The sequence below is a fragment of the Gadus macrocephalus genome, chromosome 17 (assembly GCF_031168955.1).
Source record: "Gadus macrocephalus chromosome 17, ASM3116895v1".
Lineage (NCBI taxonomy): Eukaryota > Metazoa > Chordata > Actinopteri > Gadiformes > Gadidae > Gadus > Gadus macrocephalus.
Window position 1 is genome coordinate 7418951 of NC_082398.1, and position 14260 is coordinate 7433210.

The 14260-nt window shown below is 44.5% G+C and overlaps 3 protein-coding genes across 6 annotated transcripts; 2 read left to right on the top strand and 1 right to left on the bottom strand.

Moving 5' to 3' along the window:
• Positions 1–285: 285 nt before the first annotated feature.
• si:ch73-335l21.2 (RING finger domain-containing protein) lies at positions 286–5366 on the bottom strand. 3 transcript variants are annotated; one of them, XM_060035628.1, is made up of 2 exons: positions 5029–5366; positions 286–2250 (listed from the first exon to the last, which is right to left on the bottom strand). In XM_060035628.1, exon 2 carries the CDS (start codon positions 2166–2168, stop codon positions 1515–1517), a length of 654 nt encoding a protein of 217 aa, XP_059891611.1. In that variant the 5' UTR covers positions 2169–2250; positions 5029–5366; the 3' UTR covers positions 286–1514. The 3 variants fall into 3 exon arrangements, with proteins under 3 accessions (XP_059891611.1, XP_059891613.1, XP_059891612.1); XM_060035630.1 differs by having other exon boundaries at positions 286–2267; XM_060035629.1 differs by lacking the exon at positions 5029–5366 and adding an exon at positions 3762–3896.
• A 1824-nt stretch (positions 5367–7190) lies between these two features.
• si:ch73-335l21.4 (E3 ubiquitin-protein ligase-like) lies at positions 7191–8105 on the top strand. The gene is made up of 2 exons (XM_060035463.1): positions 7191–7735; positions 7858–8105. The coding sequence occupies exons 1-2, from the start codon at positions 7288–7290 to the stop codon at positions 7914–7916; spliced, it is 507 nt and encodes a 168-aa protein (XP_059891446.1). The 5' UTR covers positions 7191–7287; the 3' UTR covers positions 7917–8105.
• Positions 8106–8915: 810 nt separating this feature from the next.
• On the top strand, positions 8916–12923 carry LOC132445482 (uncharacterized). Of its 2 annotated transcripts, none has more exons than XM_060035470.1 (4): positions 8916–9227; positions 9396–9407; positions 9764–11833; positions 11916–12923. In XM_060035470.1, the coding sequence occupies exons 3-4, from the start codon at positions 9961–9963 to the stop codon at positions 12773–12775; spliced, it is 2733 nt and encodes a 910-aa protein (XP_059891453.1). In that variant the 5' UTR covers positions 8916–9227; positions 9396–9407; positions 9764–9960; the 3' UTR covers positions 12776–12923. The 2 variants fall into 2 exon arrangements, with proteins under 2 accessions (XP_059891453.1, XP_059891452.1); XM_060035469.1 differs by having other exon boundaries at positions 8917–9227; positions 9343–9407.
• The last annotated feature ends 1337 nt before the right edge of the window (positions 12924–14260 follow it).

The window sequence follows — 14260 nt, forward strand, 5'->3', positions numbered from 1 at the left end:
GCACACACACACACACACACACACGCACGCACGCACACGCACGCACACACACACACACACACACACACACACACACACACACACACACACACACACACACACACACACACACACACACACACACACACACACACACACACACACATACTTAAACATGACACAGACTAAAGATGAGGTTAAGGAAAGGCGATAGTATGAAATAATGTTATGTCATTCAAGTCAATATAGTATGGATGCAAAACGGAAACAGTAAAAAGCGATTGTTCACCGAAAATATAGCATGGATGCATTCAAATCTATTGTTTAATCAAGGAGCAAACAAGAAATAACAAGTCAAGGGCTGTGCATTAAGACAATAAGGTGAATTTATCAATTGAAATGCAATCCAATAATGCATTCATAGTGGCTTTTTCCTGTACACAATAGTATGATTGAAATTAAAAATCTGCCCCCACAAGAAGCTTGAGACTATACAGCATGCTTGCTCTATGTGGAGCCAGGGGACCTCTAGAGCCAACCACAACCACAGATACCAATCAATTCCCACAGACTTCATTGATCTGAGACCTCTTAAATTATTTAGGCTATACTGCACAGAAGCATTCATGATCGATCATTCGGCAAAGAAGGATGACAACAGATGTGAGTATGAATACATGATTAGCACTAGTACTGCGTCGGGTGTGAATATATATTTTTTTATACCAACGGGTGTCAACGTTGGCATGTTTACTTCTGGGCTCTGGGTGTTCGTGTTTATATGTTTCCACAAATTGCAATTTTTACTCCGATAAAACCCGTCAGACTTTTCTATGTTTTTTCATCAATTTCGAAAACGGCTGTGTGCACACTCATTTGCATTCAAACAAGTGCACAACAAAAAAAAAACAATCAAGAGCATAGTATGTTTGCTGCAATTTTACCAATATTGTTTGACTTCTTTAGCAGTAAATGTGAATTTACCAATAAAAAACAGTTGCTTCCCATACCCAAAACTAAATTCAGTTCATTAGTTTTAATAATGTGTAATTCATTAATTCATTATATAATAGACACATGTCAACCCTAAGAAAAAAAAAAGATTCATCAAGACTAAATATTCATGTATAAATATTTTTATATGGTGGATATGTTTACACTCAAGTAATCAGAAAAACTAGATGTTAACTCAGAATATCTTTCAGAATAAGAATTGACATTGATTTTGACTAATCATTTTCATGTAAAGGAACTTACCTGTGTTGCCACCTCTATGTATTGAGTCAGTCTAAACATATTCTCCATGATCCAAACAGCCAAGTAAGCATAATCAAAAGAACAAATAGTTACAAACGTCCAAAGTTAATAAAATTTGAAATCACACAAACAAAAAGCACTGGGATCCAAAAAGTCTGATGCTAGTTTACAAAGAATCCATTTCTCACCAGGTACACATAATATGGAGGTATTATGGGTAAAAAAAAAAAACGAAAGTGTTCCAACCTTCCTAGTCTCTCACCCTAAAGAACGCCTGCTCATGTGTGGAACAAATGCGGCCCAAACACCACGCCCACAACACACGTGATCACGAACATGACCCAGAAGGCCACGGCCAGCACCTGCACACACACCAGCTTCCTCTTGTGCTGCTGCCTGACCTGCACCCCCGTCTCCTCGGCCCTGAGGCCCTGGGCCCCTAGCGCGCCCCCGAGTCCGGCGTGCATCTGCTGCACCTGGAGGCTGACGGTGGGCAGGATGATGAAGCGATGGTGGTGATTCATGATGCCGCCCGCCGTCTCCATGGAGAGCACCACGCGCTGGGTGACCGAGGCGTGCAGCCGGGGCGCCGCCTGCAGCGATGAGGGCAGGCTGTAGGCGGCGGGGGGCAGCCGGGCCAGTATCCGCAGGTTGGGGGGCAGGCAGAGGGTGTCGCCGCTCAGGAGGGGGGTGAGGTGGCGGCAGAGGGGGCAGGGGATGGCGGGCAGGCCGTGGGCGTCACACGGACACAGCTGGATCCTCTGGAGGCACTCGCCGCAGAAGACGTGGAGACACTCCAGCATCCGGGGGCATTTGGTGTACCGGTTGTACTCCTGGTAGCAGACGGGACACTCCGCTTCCAGCGGGTCAGTGCCCGATGCAGGGGTCGCTAGCTCCCCCTGCTGGGGGGCGGAGGCGGTCGCAGGGTTCATGGTGCAGGAGGGAGAGCTAAGGAGGTGGGGGCCAATCGATCACCGGTGATTTGAAGTCAGTGCTTGGAGTTTGGCCTCCAGCCTGTAGGAATAAGACATCTGCAAGATAAGCTGAATGGTATGAATGTGAACTGTAGAATTGCGAACTGTAGGATGTCAGAAGAGGTTGACAGTCTCTCTCTCTCTCTCTCTCTCTCTCTCTCTCTCTCTCTCTCTCTCTCTCTCTCTCTCTCTCTCTCTCTCTCTCTCTCTCTCTCTCTCTCTCTCTCTCCTCTCTCTCTCTCTCTCTCCTCTCTCTCTCTCTCTCTCTCTCTCTCTCTCTCTCTCCTCTCCTCTCTCTCTCCTCTCTCTCTCTCGCTGTATGGGGGGGGGGGGGGGGGGGGGGGGGTTGTACTCGGCCTCATAGTAACCAGTATCAACTGAATCAAGCACTTACTCATCCCGGAGTTCTTTAAAGCAGATTTTTTTTATAATGCTGTGTTTAGTTTACAATTTTGCTCAAAAAATGACAGAGATCCAGGCCTTGGGTGTCCTCACAGCTGGCTACCGGCATGCCCATATGTGATCCATTCACCCAACCTCGCCCTTTCTCCCCTCTCTCCCAACACACACACAAACACATACTCTCACAGACACAAACACACACAAACTACAAAGGTCTGGGTAATTAGTAATACTGTGAGAGAAACTGTGCTAGATCAGTTCCCTCTAGTTAATACCAGTAAAGTGTCATAGCGTCCCCCAGGCTCATTCATATAAAAGCACTTTACTGAGCTTGGATAGATTCCAACAAACTGACCACCATAAAATACGTGCTGTGTGTGTCTGTGTGTGTGCATTGTGATTCTTTGTACGCGTGTATGTGTGTGTCTACATTGGGTTTAAGGTTGACCTCCTTGGTCCAGTTGATCTCCACCCCCTCTCATTGCCTCAACGTGGAAGGAGGCCAAATCAATCAAAACGGTCAAAGTAGAAACTGTACTACGTGGTAGACGCAGACAAAATTCTCACTGAGAACACACTGTAAGCTCACGTAAAACCAATCTCCTTAATAAGGTCATTCCTGCCAGTACACAGACAGACAAACAAAGAATGTCAGACAAGACTCATAAAGTCATAAATCATCATATATTGCTGTGAATTGTATGAATTGAATTGTATTGATTCATTCAAGATATATGAAGTAACAGTGTGACAACTAGACGAAAACAGTTACCCAAACAACATCCCATGTGTTGTTTGTCACAACACACTCCCTTTACACCAAACACCATGTGCTTGATTGTTCCTTCGAGACCATTTGCAAGTCAAGCCCGGGTACATTATATGACTGAACTCAATGACCTGATCTTTCTTTTATAACAACAAGATTGTCATTTGGGTTTCAACGAGTGAACCTAATCATTTTATAATTTCTGCTTTCCAAAAGCAAATATTGCTCTTGTAAATGAATGAAACGGCTCCTGATGAAAAACACCATGAGGTCCCAACCCTGAAATAGACCCTGTTCGCGGTCAATAACAATACAATAACACACCAGAGGGGGGGGGGTCCTCCACTGTTTCTACCCTACAGGAGACAAGGGACACTTACCGGCTGCCCAGCATCTCGTGCCTTCACCGTGACTGCTGTTGACCTCCTGATGATGGGGATATGTACACAACGGAAAAGCTGCCAACCCCCCTGCATCCCTCACTACTACGGCTACACACCCTAGACCCAAGGCCCTAGAACCACGCCCCCCTTAGCCGCCGCCCTTCCTGAGCAGCCAATGACATGGTCTCCATGTACACCTGTCTCTCTCTCCGTCCTGGTGTATTTGCCAGCCATGCTCCCCCCCCCCCCCCCCATGGACCTCGCTTCTCTGTCACGACCGATCTCATGGGGGGTTGGATCGCGTGGTTACCGCAGTAAATAAGTCCCTAGCAACGGGGTGGTACCAGGAGACAGTGGCGTCAGTTGTTGTGGTAGGTCGCAATTCTATTCATTTAAGACGAGGAATATGTAAACTGTACCATTATACATTTCTAGATAATTTTATTATGCAAAAATGGCCTCAATAATATTTATTTATAATAATAGAATCGGCCATCACAGAGATGTATACTAGAAATGGCGACAACAGGTGTAGCTCATTAAGTTAATTAGGAGTTCGTAGGCATGTCCATAATTAATGAGGTACACCTGTGTTCACCCCTGCTGTTACACTGTTCGGCCTTTCTCAATACCAAGAACACTTAAGTTCGGACTTGTGTACTCGGTAGTACGGACTGGGCAAGTTCGGCTCTGGAGAAAGAACTCCTGAGTACCGTAATTCTGCAGTTGGAATGACGTACTTCATGACGTCACCAACTGAGCTTGTCATGTCAACACTCTGGTTATCCTCACCCAATAAAACAAAGTATGATATAAAACATAGACCTGCCTCTTTTTGTTTTCATTAAAAAGGTTGTGAAAGGGTTGTTGTTATGGGCGTTTTTGTGAATGAATGACAAAATTAGACATCACACATTGGAAATGTGGACCCAAAAGCATTAAAATGGGTCATAAACAGTTGCAACTAGTTGTTACAACTTATGTAGTTATAAGTAATAACCCTCTACAAAATGTATTTTGGGATACAGGGCTAGGCAGGTCAGGAACAGGGCTGGAGAGTGAGTCTGGGTAAGTGGGGAGCGAGGCTGTGCGACTGAGGAGTGCCATGGTTCTGGGCCCCGCCTACATCAACTCTTTGCTGTCTTGGGACACCATGGTTGTCACCACTTAGGCCTTTGCTAATTCCACCCACAGTTTGGCCCTACAGTTAAGAAGTGCAAACCAGAGGTGATCCTTGAAAAGGGCAGGCACTTTCAAAATATACCTGGCAGGTGATTTGACGAACCATCTGTCATGAACAGCCTCCAAGAAAACAGTTGGGTCGACAGGCTCCCATGGGTGCCACGGAAAGCTTCCAGTATCCCCCCTTCGGTCCAAGACCCGATGTTAGCGACGATTTCTGTTGGGCCCTTTGTGGTGGCCCCTACATAGGGACACTGAGGAAGGGAACCAATATATTGTTAGATTGAGTTATATATTGTGTTATATGTTGCAATTGTGACGTGATTGGTTTGTAAACATTGATCCGTTATGTTTTGTATAATCACATTATTATGTTATATTTTGTAACTAGTAGACTATGGCCTCTTATCGTTCCTGAATCATGTTTCCATGCTGGTTTACCAGAATGATTGTCTTCCAAGCAGCAGTCGATGAATGTAGTATTGACCTGGAGCTTATTATCTTACGTTACACCTGTATGTTTTCCAATTGAACGGTTCAAATTTGATGGAACATGCAGGCAGTAGGGTATAGATTTTTGAAAGGCCAAGAGTGTTTCTCAAACTTTCTTTTCCCAAAGTAAGTAATACTGCACTAAAATACATGAAAGGGCGCCTATTTTATCACCAGGTGTGAATGTGATTAGCCATCACAAGCCATTTCAAAATATGTCCTGGCCTTTGACCTAGGGGAGGTCCACCCAGATGTATGATGGACAGGTCAGTCAACCAGCCTACCCAGTTGACTGTACAAACTGGTTGATTTAACTATCCATCATACATTGAGGTAGACAAGCTTTGCCAGCAACAAGCGGCTGTAAGATCACTCTTACAGCCGCTTGTTCAATGCCTAATCGTTATTCTACCTTCACCATCTCACTAACAACATCATCTGCTGTCCTCGAAGACTGAAGTAGCGGGCCAGCAAAGAGCCAGTGAATCTGTGGTGAAAAACTCTGCAGCACTGTGTGAGAGGCGACGATCTTATGAATCAATATTCTGCAAATGATATATTCTGCATCTATTGTGTGCTGCTTTACGTTCAGAAGTCTTCTTTGTCCCAAATATCTCTTAAAGACAATGACATGATACACTCCGACTTGTGAATTCACTTAGTCCCACGGCAGATCTTTCAACAGCTTGTAACGGCTAGTACCTCTCACACCTAGTGGAGAAATAGGGCACCGTTGAAAGATCCCTTCCGACCCTATGGCCTCCACTTTAACAAAATCAGGGCTAGGTTAATAGGTTTTTAAAACATTGCCAGGAAAAGTAGTTTGTTGATCCACTGGGAATAAATAACCAATGACAATGTTTTTCCTGCTACAGCCTTACAGTAAGTACACCATGGGATTTCCTGGAAATAAACTGAAAGGGTGAAAAAAACGGGGACACACACACACACACACACACACACACACACACACACACACACACACACACACACACACACACACACAGTTTGTAAAACATTAAGGAAGCGGAAGACTAAATGAAAGGATTGTCTGTATTTGTTGGACACGCTCCCTAAGTGTCATCAACACAGATGCTCTGGGATATCTGGGAAATCCTGTAAATTGGTCTGGAAGTAGCAGGAAGGAACTTTTTAATACAAATAAAAGTAACAATTTGGATTCTCGATTGTTCTCAGACTCACTTGTGTGTTGCTTTATATAATCCCTCTGCTAAACAACTATAAATGTAGGTTACAATGAAGTTAATCTCAATCCCTCTTCCTTGACTTTATAACATATTGCCTGAAAATTATTGTTGGAGAGATCCTCTCAATATGAAATTATATCTTCAGAATTTTTTTTGGGATTGGGTTAACATTGTAATAACCAGTACATATATTGTTACAACATGTTTCTCACACTCTGTGACGCTTTGTCCTATGAGGTTAGCTATGACGTTTCAAATCGGTTTGACCATCTGACCCTCATTGACACGAATTTGTCTTAGAGCGAGAGTTCGTGTGTGTGTGTGTGTGTGTGTGTGTGTGTGTGTGTGTGTGTGTGTGTGTGTGTGTGTGTGTGTGTGTGTGTGTGTGTGTGTGTGTGTGTGCGTGTGTTTGTGAGTGAGTCATCAGATGTGTAAAGCGGAACCCATGAGCTCATGTTTTTGGCAAGGACTTCGTGTTTTTGGCACTCGTTGGAGCGTGCGCACCTTGCCCCACTACTCCCACTCACTTTCAGTATAAATGAGTGCGGGCAGACCAGTTTTGTCATTACGTACACAGAGGCTTGGCTGAGCTGCTATAAACGAACGCTTCTCTTGAAACCCAACACTAGGTCACAGTCAGGATGTGTTCAGAAGATCTCGAGTGTGGAATCTGTTACGAACCCTACAACGCGGCTCAGCGGTGTCCCCGGGAGCTCCGCTGTGGACACAGCTTTTGTGAAAGTTGCCTCGTGGCTCTGTGTCTGGACGGCTCCATCGCGTGCCCTCTGTGCCGCCAAATCACACACGTGCCCGTCGGTGTCGCGATGGTACGAGCGGTCCTGCGAGTGGACGAATGCGTCCTGGAACGGATGATGTCGGCAGGGGTTTTCCTCGGTGACGACAACGCAGCTGATGATGACACAGACAACAGCGATGAGATTAACGAGGAAACGCCTGACGCGAGCTGTCTGGAGGAGACTGGTGAAAGTGACTCATCGTCTGGTTCAAGAGCCGGCAGGTTTCGGCAGTCGTTGAAGAAAATGTGGAGACTGATCCTCGGAATCAAACCTCAGGGTGACAGAGAGCGCGGTAAGTGGCCTATAGTGATGTGTAAGTGGTTGATTGACAAGAATGGTGGAAGAAGCTATAGAATGTCAGTGTTCCACAATTAATGCGTTATTTCTTATCGGTGTCTTTCTTTAATTCAACAGATTGTGTCACCGACGAGGAATTCAGGGACTTTGCCATTATGTCATTCTACACGTTTTGACGAGTCTACTGCCTACTTGCCGCACTTAATAGCTGGACTATGAGCAAGGCATCCGCAGGCGACTCAGCATTTCAATAGCCTATGTCAATATATAAATATGTGCCAAAGGAGGTCTTACACTTATGGGTCTTTATCACTGTATATTAACTGTTGTTTTGACTGCCTGGATATTTCCTTGAATACCCTTTTTTTTTTTCCGGATACATGTTTTAATTTGTATGTTTTTATTTAAAATAATCTATTTAATTTCTATAAAGTATTTCAAGTGTTTTCTGTATGCCTTCTACTGTGTTTTGCCTATGTGTGTGTGTATATGCATAGGCCTAGGCCTATAGTATTATATGCCTGTAGGCTATATGTGTTAGAGGTTGAGGGTGCAGGCAGGCAGGTAGGACCCAGATGCAGACGGTTTAGCGAGAACAGCACTTTATTTATGCCTAAAGGCTAAGGCAAGGAACCAGGGAACTCCGGAGGGACCAGGGAACACGCAGGACGAACAACCACAATGATAGCACAAGGAACAAAGGAAAGACAAGGGCTTAAGTAACAAACACAACGAGGAACAGCTGAGACACATTAGGGGAGGGAACAGTAATCAACACAGGAGGGAAACACACCAAAACACGACAGACCATGACAATATGTTATTTTCTATTAAAAACGTAAGCCCTAAAAGCTCCAAAGGTCTGCCTTGTGTGTTTTCTAGTTTGCCTGTTGCCATGAACATTGTTGTGACTTGTTGTAGAGATTTGTTGCACGAAAAGTAAAACTAAATAATAAATAGGCTACACGAATTGAAAACGAATGGAAAAGAGACAAATAAATATATATATATATATATATATATATATATATATATATATATATATATGCCAAAGGAGGTCTTACACTGGGTCTTTATCACTGTATATTAACTGTTGTTTTGACTGCCTGGATATTTCCTTGAATACCCTTTAAAAAAAAAATAAAAAAATAAAAATAAAAAAAATATATATATATATATATATATATATATATATTGGGCCTACTGGTCCAACTGGAAAGCCGGAATGCTTTCCCGGTCGCACAGCACATGGTTCAAAGTAGCCTACGTCACATCTGCCCAGCGCTTGCAGGTGCATAAATTGTTTTTTATCATTGACGGGATTTGGACGAGCTAAAACGATAATCTGGCAGTGCACCATTTGTAGGCCTAGGATTGTTGTTTAATCAAAATATCCTTCGAGATCTTCGTCTGACAGCTATAAGTAAATGATAAAGTTGACAACTGTCAATCATGCTATGCGGTAGACCTATCGATTTGCATTCAAGGTAAGTATATTTATTATAATTCTGTGTGTGTACATCACTAAACTTAGATTAGTGCGTAAACAAACATGTTCTCGTAAATCACCTGAAAGGATTGCACCAATGTTTTTCATGACAGACTTCTCATTCTGTTGGTCTGTTGGGTTTCAACGTCACTTATCCCGATGTCAGACGCTTCTGGAGGTAAGAATGTTAACTGATGTCACAGTTGTCACTGATAAACATTTATACCGAAAGTTCAAGAAGACCCGTCGAGTATTGGGCAACTTTGTATCTGATGGAAATATTAAATGAAAATGTGGCATGATTGCGTCATTCCTTAATAGGCTACACCTTAACTACACAGGATTCCTTTGCAATGGTATAATAATGGCTTAATCACAATTCCCTACTTTTGGTTACCTGAATATAATAGTTTTAAGAGGTCTAGACAAAATGGTTGCAGATATAGATTCATTCTAACTTGTGTATATTAGAAGTAGGCCTACATTTTCCAATGATATCAATTACTTTATTGTTTTACCCCCTTTACCCCCTAGTGAGAACTGAAACAACTGTTGGAGAGGAAAACCAATTCAAGAGAGAGACGCAGCGCTTTTTACACCATGCCTACGTTCCTGGTCGCCAGCAACGCTTTCCAGTTGGACCATCACCCAGCCAGCAATCGGGACCACAACTCCTTCCAGATACCACCACCAGCAGCGGCACCAACGAGCCACATCATCCCAACATAGTCATGGTCCGTGCGTCGAAGCTCAAGAGACCCGTGAAACTCAACCCTCCCAATACAGTGCCACATGACTTGGTGCACCCCCAAGTTGGTACTGGTAGTAGTACAAGAAAGGGCCGGTATTTGCAGCCTAGAATCTTCAGAGGAATCTGGGGCCACCGTGTTGGTACAGAGGAGTCTGCTAGAAGCTTGAACCATGGGCGCCTCAATCCGAGGCGATCAACGCTTGAGCAGAAGCAAACCAGAGCTAATCAGGCCTCTGTCGCTCTCCCGAGCTCCTTCAGTCACCGTAGCCCAGAGCCCTGTGGGTTTAGGGCTCAAACTCATCAGAATAGTTCTGATGAGACAAACACTTCTGTGCACAAGCTGGGGCAATCTGGTGGTGTCCTATCAAATGGTGGTGAAGAAACCTGGCAAAAAGAAGGCCTGTCGGAAACCCAACGTTTCCCTCCAAGATTTCTTCTTCCATTGGCTGGAAAACCGAACGTCGTCCTGGATTCTGCCGACGAAAATGACATTCATCCAAGCACACAAGACAGAACCATCCCCTGGTCACATCGCCTCTCTTCTCAAGCACCTCCTCATGTCTTAAGTCCAGTCCTTTCTTCCAGAAGTGGTGCGCTTTGGAAGTCTGAATGGCCTCAAAGTAATGAAAAGGCCTCAATGAGTGATGGCCTTAGTTCCTTTGGTGATAAATCCGGCAAGCTCACCACAACCATGCTAGATAATCAGGCCCTGTTCATCACAAAAGTGTCTAAGCCTGCAGTGAAAGGGCCTAATGAGGGGCCAAAGGCTTTAAAGGTGGGCAAGTGGTATCTATTCAACTCCTACAAAACCTCTGGCAAACGGGAGGTGGCTGGTGTTCCCGGTGCCAGGCAACACTCTGGACAAAGTCTTTCTCCTTCAGCAAGGAGTCAAAACATATCTCCTTCACTTAAAATGTCTGTGCGGCAGCCATCCTCTCACAGGCAGGATCAGCTATCAGAACAAGAAGCAGCCAGCAGTGATGTTCATCCTTCTTTTGGCAAGGCTATACCACTTGGCACACAAAGTGGAAGTTCCATGGCTCATTTTAAAGATCAACATAAAGGCTTTAAGGAACCCAGCCGGCTTAAGTCTCAGGAATCGGTTATGGAAGTCTATAAGAGACTTCTTGCTATCCCCTATGGCGGTTTGAGCAAAAAGACAAAACTTAAGAGCTATGATAAAACCACAAACCCACCAACTGAAAAGGCTCATGACTACACCCCTGTGTCTCAGAAGTATGGATTCAGTCAGAGGGCTGAGGTTGTTTACACCACCATGACCCCACTAGAAGCTGAGCGGGGCCCCAAAAAACACAGTGTTCAGTCAGGGTCCATCATTCCTCTACCTCCCAGAGATATCTTTCGGTCCGACAGTGTAATTTCCCGAAAATCCAAGCTATCTGCTAATGATGTGCCATCACAGCAGGAGAAATACAAGGTTTTACAACCCTCAAGTGTTCCACTGAAACTAAATATGGCTAAAAGTGAATCCAAACCAGGATTTAGAGGTCTTCAGCCTCTAATCCCCGACATGGGCTACAAACCGTATCTGTCGGGATACACGAGTAACAGTGGAAAATATCCTTTTGGAGGAATGCCTGGCCTTAATTTCCGCACTTCCACCTCAGGGCCGCTAGAGGGCGCCGACGCTTCAGATACAAACACTGCTGAAAATGACATAATAAAACCAGACAAGAATAAGATCTTCTCTTTTAAAGCAATAACAAGGGAGATGACTCCAAGGCTCAGTGATGGTTATCATCAGGTGGGATCAGCTGTCTACAGGATTGGTACCAAAACAAGCCACGCTGAAGCGATTGTGGAACCTGGTGTGATCCGGTCTATACCCGATGGTAAAGTGGAGAAATTATAAAAATATCCCTCTATTAGATGATTTATCCAACAGAACGCTAACTACATCTACTGTTTTTCTAGGTCCTCGAAGCCCAAACCGTTATGGACGTTTACCAAGCCAAGTGTCGTCTTTCCCTGGGCCCTTTGAAGGTGAAGTGAGCAGTGATGTCGGAGCACAATTCACAAAATTAAAACGTAAATTGACTCCAGTTGATGCAACAAAGAGAAAATCCTACAGTGACCCTAAGAGGCCCCACTCCTCAATCTCGGCATTTGACCCGACCAACACGATCAAGAGAAAACACCGTCCCACAGGCTCTTCCCCGTACGCCAGATGGAAAGCAGAACGCGCATCCATCATCACCCGGGTTCCCCAGCCCAGGACCGGGCGGGCCCCCCTGGCCGTACCCCTTAATTACAACTTCCTTAACAGGCCCTCCAGGCCCATGGTGCAGGGCCGGCGCAGCAAGGTCAACGGGGTCCGAGTCGAGTCCCCATCTCCCGGGACCTCGGCCAGCGACGGCGGCCTGCCAACGGAGTGGGCGTCAAAGATGGCCGGCGCCTTTTTTAACGTTACATTTTCAGACATCCTTGGAAGCGCTCACCACACGAGCGAAACGGGCAGCTCAGCTGAGGACGGGAAGAGTAGCGGTCGTCCCCGGCCCACAGGTCACCCTTCCAGTTGGGGCCGGTCTGGTCCTGGGGAGGGCAGTTCCTCTCCTCGAATGGATTCCAGGCCGGCACCCAAGCGGCGTCGGGTAAAGGGATACAGCGAGCAAGCAGTCCAAGGAGGCGAGGGCTTCCGGTTCGTCCCTGTCAGGGGGGGGCGACGGGTTGCCAGTGGAGAGGCCACGTCTCTCAAACCAGGCCCACCAGGTCAGCCAGGAGTCGCCACACAGCCTGTCCAGACCGAGCCCGAAGGCCGAATGGAGTTACCTTAAGACTTCAGCTGTTGACGGCTCAGTCAGACAAAGTGCCTCGTTCAGATAACCATACACAAACGTGATGTTCGGTACTAAAGTACTTGGAGGACTGGTGTGCTTTGGTTAAATTATGTTTTGGAATTGTAATAAAGAGTTGATCAAATGTTCAATTGTTCCAAAATTGAGTTATGATTGATATTTTTTATTTAAAATGTCTAAAAAGGAGGGGATGGTATACACAAAGGACTTGGTTAACCTGCTTTAAAAATCACATGGTACGGGTAAATGCAAATTTTGTTCATTTATTTTTAGCTTGGGTTCAACATGCTGGACTGTTAAACAAATTACACACTAAAAATAATTTCCTACAAATGATAAATTCCTACGTTAATAAGGGCCACTGCATGTCCAATCCGGCTTATCTGTTTGATTAGCAGTGCTGACAAACCAGCTATTGTGGGAAAACAGAGGTCAAACATTAACTTCCCGATCGCAACTCCCGCCTTCTAAATGTTTCAACGTCCGTGTATGAGAGGTTTGGCATGTTTAGTTTTAGCCAAACTGGGAACGCTTGAAAGGACATACCACAAAGTTTTTTATTTTTTTAATGTTCAGATGCTTTCCTCATTTGTAGTTCCCACAGCCAGGGTGATGGTATCCACTCTGCTGACTGAGACTTTCCATCCCCCGCAGAGAGTTTACGGAGACAGTTTCGGCATGCTGGTCTGGGTCAACACATCATCAAATGGAAATTTAATTTGGTTAACTTAAGGGAAGACTCTTTTAATGCAAAGACGCCAACAGAAGAAGGCTTTAAGGAAAGAGGCATGAGGTGGTTTGCAGCTGTCAACTCTGAACTATTAAACGGTTTGAAATGTACATTACGTTTAAATTGAAATTGAGATAGAAGCATTGACGATCTGACCATGATCATTGTGCGTTTGTCTTGGAAATGTCTTCATAGTTCCGTTCCATTTCCTTGGGTTGATTCAACAAATATAGTCCTGTTCATGGATACTCTATTGAGCCACAAATTATTTATATTATTTAGATAAATTTAGACAAATAGAGTTTCATGTTTCTCAAACTTTGGTCCCCTTTGAGCAATACATATTTTCCATCTTCCAGAGTACTGCTGGTCCTTTTATGAGTGAATCTGCAGAATAATTCAGGTTGTGCCTTTCAAACTCATCATTCATATTCCTCATTTAAACTGATCCCACTACTTTCTATATGTATATATAAAAAAAAACGATGACGTGAGACATTCAATTAGTTTATAAGTAGCCACTTTGATTACCCATATAAATTAAAAGCATGAATTTATCATCATCTCTAAAATGTCTACACATTGGGAAAACCATAATAGCCTAGCAGGCTTGTCAATCGTTTAGATTTTACTGTCTTTTTGCTTTTCCCGTCTGTGCTGGAAAGTTTTGGGAACTGTCACGATCCGTTATTTTAAGATCCTCTTGACGAGAAGATGATGCCTCTCAAGGGGAT